This window comes from Hydra vulgaris, chromosome 08, assembly GCF_038396675.1.
Source record: "Hydra vulgaris chromosome 08, alternate assembly HydraT2T_AEP".
Taxonomy (NCBI): domain Eukaryota; kingdom Metazoa; phylum Cnidaria; class Hydrozoa; order Anthoathecata; family Hydridae; genus Hydra; species Hydra vulgaris.
The window spans coordinates 32,559,734-32,565,733 of NC_088927.1; the positions used below are offsets into that span (position 1 = coordinate 32,559,734).

A 6,000-nucleotide genomic window follows, 5' to 3' on the forward strand; every position below is an offset into this window, starting at 1 on the left:
GAAATGTATTGTTTTCTATTTGACAAATAGCTTTTAAACCACGCAATATTTGTATGTTTAATACCATAGTTTTCTAATTTTGTTAGTAAAATGTAATGATCGACAGTGTCAAAAGCCTTACTGAGATCAATAAATACACCTAATGTATATTTATTTTCATCAAATGATTTAAAAATATCATGAACAAGATGAACAATAGCCTGATCAGTAGAGTGGCTCTTTTTAAACCCAAATTGCTTACTATAGAGAATATTGTTTACATCTAAAAAGTAATACAATCTTTTATACATAATGTGTTCTAATAACTTTGAAAAGCATGATAGTATGGAGATAGGCCTGTAATTGGAGACACTAGTCTCATCTCCTGATTTTAGTATAGGTATTACCCTTGCAATTTTAAGTTTATCGGGAAAGATTCCTTGGTTTAAAGAGAGCGTAAATATATGCAAAAGCGGAATTTTTAAATAAGGCATTGATTTAATTACTACATTACTGCTTACATCATCAACTCCATTACCTTTATTTGGTTTAAGTAAGTACATGGCATCTAGCAATTCTGTTTCTGTTAGCATATTATTGTCCATTATATTATTATTAGAGTTTAGGTAGGATTTGAAGCAAGTTTGACTTTTATTTATTTTTGATGCTAAACTTGGACCTGTGCTAACAAATGCATGGTTAAACGAATTAGCAATTATTGCGTCGTTAATAATTTCACAGTCATTTATAATTAGTTTTTTTGGTAAACAACTATTATTCATATCTTTTTTACCTATAACCTCTTTTATTATGTTCCAAGTTTTTTGTATATCATTTTTGTATTTTAGCAATTGGCTACTATAGTAAAATTTTTTTGAGCGCTTTACAATCGTCACAAAAAGGCGATTATAGTTTTTATAGTTTGTTTCATTTTTAAAAGTCCTTTTTTTAATGAACTTCTTATACAATCGTTGCTTTTTTTTCGAAGATTTTATGATTCCGGGTGTTATCCAGGGATTTTGTAGAGTTTTTGATTTAATAAATTTAGTTGTTATTGGGAATGCTTTATTGTAGTGACATTCAAATATATGATAAAATTTATCATAAGCTTCATTAACATTTTTTGTTTTCAAAACGTTCCCAGTTTGTTGTCGATAAAAGGCTAATAAATGTCACAAGAGAAGCGTCCTTAATTACTCGTTTTTTAGTTTTTACTTTTTTAGAAGGTTGATTTAACGATTTTTGTGCTGTTATAAAAACCGGAAAATGATCAGATATGTCTGTAATAAATATTCCAGTTTTAATTTTTACGTTTTTGAAATTATTAATTATAATTTGATCAATTGAAGTAGCAGTATTTTTTGTAATTCGAGTAGGTTTATTTATAGTAGGAATAAATCCATTTTGAAACATAATATTGAAAAAAGTTCTGACGTCTTTGTTTTTGTTGTATTCAAGTAAATCTAAATTCAGATCGCCTACGAAGTAAACGCATTTGCCACATAATTCTTCGCTTATAATTAAGCTTTTAATTTGTTTGTTAAATGCTTTTTTATTACCAGAAGGCGGTCTGTATATGACGTGTACAACTGCGTTCTTGCAAGTTTTGTTTACAACTTCTATTGATAACAATTCAAAATCATGCGTAACAGCAAAATAATTTTTGCGTAGTTTGAAATCTAAGGAGTTGTGGATAAAAATGCATAATCCTCCACCTGTTTTTTCAGAGTCTCTAATTTGATGCAAAACTTTATAATTATTAAGTTGAAAATTAGAATTGTTTTCAATTTCCTTATCGCGGCACCATGTTTCGGTTAGACATATAATTTGAAAGTTAATTTTGACACTGAATAAAAATTGCTTAAATTTCTCAAAATTTTTTTGGAGGCTCCTTATATTAAGGTGTAGGATAGATAATGCAGTTGAATTTATGTCAGCAGTAATACATGAGATATCTGAACTATAGTAATAAGGACTTATATTTAATAATCCCTCCTCATCATTATAAAATTTAATATCTGATTGATTTTTTAACGGTATATATTTGTTTATTAGGAAAGGTTCAAGATTATTTATGTCAATATTAATCAGAGCGCTATTATCAAAATTATTCCTAAATAATCGATTAGTTTCCATTTTAAAAATATAAATTTAAGATAACAAATATAAATAAAAATAAAAAAAAATAATAATTACTATTCCTTTCGAATCCACTCTCGAACGATTAGTTTATCGTAAGATATTATTGCAAACTTGCCAAGCTCTCGTTCCTTTTTCATTCGCTCTTTTAGATCTTTTCTTATTAATATTGTTTCTGTGCAGTAATCTTCATTAACGTAGATTTTTTTTCCTTTTAATTTTTGGACGTTTTTTAAAATAGCAACTTTATCTTTATAATTTAGAAGTTTAATAACAACTGTTCTAATCTTTTTCGAGTCTCTAATCCCAGTCCTATGTGCCCGTTCAATTTTTATATTTTTCAATCCAAGTAAATCTTCGAAGAATTTTTGCACTTTTAATTCAGTCTCATTCCAATTTTCGTTTTCACTTTCTTTTAATCCGTCAATTCTCAAGTTATTTCTTCTTGAGCGGTCTTCTATTTCTCTAAGTTTACTCTTTATTTTTGTGATCTCACTATTATCTTTTATCTTGTTATTAATTTCTTTTGTTTTTTTCTTCAGTAGTTCTAATTTACCTGAGATAATATCATCGTTTGCTTGAATGAATTTCTGCATTTCACTGAATTCAGTTACTAACAACGTCACGGATTTATTTGTTAATTCAAGGTCGTTTGTAATGGCGATTATTTTATTTGAATTATCAATATTATCTTTATCATTTTTATCAAGTCGTTCAGTAATAATTTTCATGTTTGCAGCTGTTATGGAAGCAAATATTTTTTCGTGCTCTTTTAATAATTTTCTAGTTTCGTTTAGGATGTCGATTTTTTGCTTTTCAAGCATTTCAGAGAATAATTTTTCGATACAATTTATATCCATAACAAGAATTTGAACGATACCAAGAAAATAGAAGAAAAAAGTTTTTAATAATAGTAAAAATAACAACAAAAATAAAAAAAAGTTTCAGCTAAAAATTTTCTAAGCTTTAAACGCGTCTGCTTTCAATTGAATTCAAATGAATATGAACACTCTCATGTACACTCTCAATAATATTTATGAACACTCTTATATTTATTATGAACACTCTTATTTTATACTTATGAACACTCTTATTATTAATATTTATGAACACTCTCATGAACACTCTCAATAATATTTATACTATAAAACTCTTTTCCGCAGGTATAGTGGGCCCTAAAATATAAAACTTGGATAAAAAAATGTTATCCATCGTATTAAAATATATTGTTCAAAAATTTATTTTTATATTGGAGTGCGTAGTTTACATTTAAAGTTGTAACCTTTTTAAAATTGCATACGCAATTGAGAAATAAAGTACGATTATCAGCTGCGAACTGCCAGATGTTATTGTATAGTTAATTTTTATACCGTTATGTTGTGTTTGTGTATGAATTAGACAATTAGACTGAATTCGGTAAAAGTAATAATTTGTTGCGTATAAATTTTTTTTAAACTGTAAGAAGTTCTTCAATTTATAAGTTCTTAGTTGCATATTCAATATTTTTAAAATATAAACAATATTATTTGTTATGTCGTTGCATATCAAGGATAATGATTCTAAAAACCTTGTTGCATATACAAATTAACTTTTAAATGTATGTTCTCATTTTCAATTTTATATTAAATCTTCCGTTGTATTAAGTTAACTTTTCATTTCTTATTTTATCTGAATTACTAGTCTCCAATTTATTTAATCGTGTTACGAATAATAAAGTATTGTTGCACGAGAGTTTATTACTTCACTGATATATTTAATAAAAGGTAATTAATAAATTTGTAATAATTAAAAATTTTACAACAGGTACTGAATTTATAAATTTGTAATAATTTAGATTTTGACTCATAATAATGGAAAAGAAATTAAGTAGTACAAGCGGTGCAGCAAAAAGAAGAAAGTTAAAAGAAACAAAAGCTACTTTAGCTAAATTGCCGAAGCTAACAACGTTTTTGAAACCAATCGAAAAGCGAGCGGAAACGGAAGTGGAAAGTCAAAACTCTGCAGAAGTGGTATGTATAAATCAGTCAGTAGAACATGATGATATCGAAGAAAACATTGCTACTGGTAATAAAAATGTGAACGAAGAAGATGTGAATAGGTCTCCGAGAAACCACCGAAATGAAGACAAGGAAGATTCAAACTCTGATACGAATGACGCCATTGAACAAATTAATTTAGAAAAATTAAGTGAATTATTTTCTACTGACATTGCAAATTTTCATGGTAAAATACTAACAAAAGATATTAAGAAAATAATTGCATTATCGGAATCGTGTCGGCCAAAAGGTCCTTTTATACGCGACCCCTTGCAAGAAAACCGTAGGTTTTCCAAGGAATATTTTAAAACTACCACAAAATATGGATCTATAGAAAGAATGTGGCTTTGCTATTCCCCAAAACTTGATGCCGTTTATTGCGAGCCTTGTTGGCTTTTCTCAGAAGAACGAAAAGCAAAGGATAACTGGCGTGAGCATGGTGTCAGAGATTGGCGTGGTCTTTCTAAAAAAATTAAAATTCACGAAAATAGTCAACAACATATATTTGCTTGTTGCATTTATGAAAAAAGGCGACATAATGAAACAATTGATAAAAATATAGAAGAACAAATACGATACCAATCAAATTTTTGGGTGCAAGTCTTAGAGCGGATAGTAAATATAACATTAGCACTTTGTAAAAATTCTTTTCGTGGTCATCGTGAATCATTTGACAATGAATATAATGGTAATTTTTTAACCCAAGTTCAACTTTTATCTAAATATGATAATGTTATGAAGCAAGTTTTGAGTATGCCAAATGGATCTATAAAACATTTAAGCCATCAAATTCAAAATGAAGTCATACATTGCCTTGCAACGCATTTAAAAGCCACTCTTACTGCTGATATTAATAGTTCACCTTTTTATTCAATTATAATGGATACAACACAAGATATTACTAAAAGAGATCAGCTCAGTCAAGTATTTAGATACGTTAAAATTATTAAAAATGAAAAAGATGAAACCACATCAATTGAAATTAAAGAAGTTTTCTTGGGATTCACGGAAATATATAACCACACTGCTGCTGGACTACATGAAGAAAATTTAAATCTGTTAGAAAAACATCATATAAAATTAAGTAACTGCAGGGGTCAAGGTTATGATGGTGCGAACGTCATGAGTGGGATATACAATGGGGTTCAGGCCCTTTTTAAGAAAAATCAACCCAATACTATGTATATGCATTGCGCAGCTCATAATTTAAATCTTGTTATTAACGATGCGGTTAAATGTTGTGTTGAAGTTGCTTCATTTTTTGTAATGCTAGAAGATGTGTATTCATTTTTCAGAAATAGCATAAACAGGTGGGATCTACTATCCAAATATACAGGAGAATCACAAATAACATTAAAAAGGTTAAATCCAACGCGATGGGCAGGACGATATACTTCTCTTTTCGCCGTTAAAATTCGCTTTCTTGATATAATGAAAGCTCTTTCCGAGATATCAATAACAAGTACAAAACGTGAAGAATGCGAAGAAGCAGTACGAGTACAAAAAAATATGAGCAGTTTCGAATTTGTTTTTTTGAGGTACATATACCATCAAAATTGCTGCAAACTAAAAATTTAGATCTTACGACAGCTTCAGGTTCTCTAGAAAATGCCAGCAAAAATTTAAAACAATATAGAAAGATGTTTGATTCAGCAAAACTTGAAGCGGTAGAAATAGCGACTACGTGGCAGATTCCTGCAATATTTTTTCAAAAAAGAAGAAAAATTGTGAAAAGGCATTTTTTCTTCTTTTTCGAAAAAATTCTTCATCGAATTCACTAGTAAACGACCGGGGCTGGTATTTGACTAGGGCCAAAGCCGGATTTATGGTTGAGGCTATATAAATA

The 6,000-nt window shown here is 28.7% G+C and overlaps 1 protein-coding gene across 1 annotated transcript; it reads left to right on the plus strand.

Annotated features, from left to right (window-relative positions):
* The first annotated feature begins 3,768 nt into the window (after positions 1-3,768).
* Positions 3,769-6,000, plus strand: LOC136083765 (zinc finger MYM-type protein 1-like). Its single transcript, XM_065803445.1, has 2 exons — positions 3,769-3,881; positions 3,953-6,000. The coding sequence occupies exon 2, from the start codon at positions 3,969-3,971 to the stop codon at positions 5,730-5,732; it is 1,764 nt and encodes a 587-aa protein (XP_065659517.1). The 5' UTR covers positions 3,769-3,881; positions 3,953-3,968; the 3' UTR covers positions 5,733-6,000.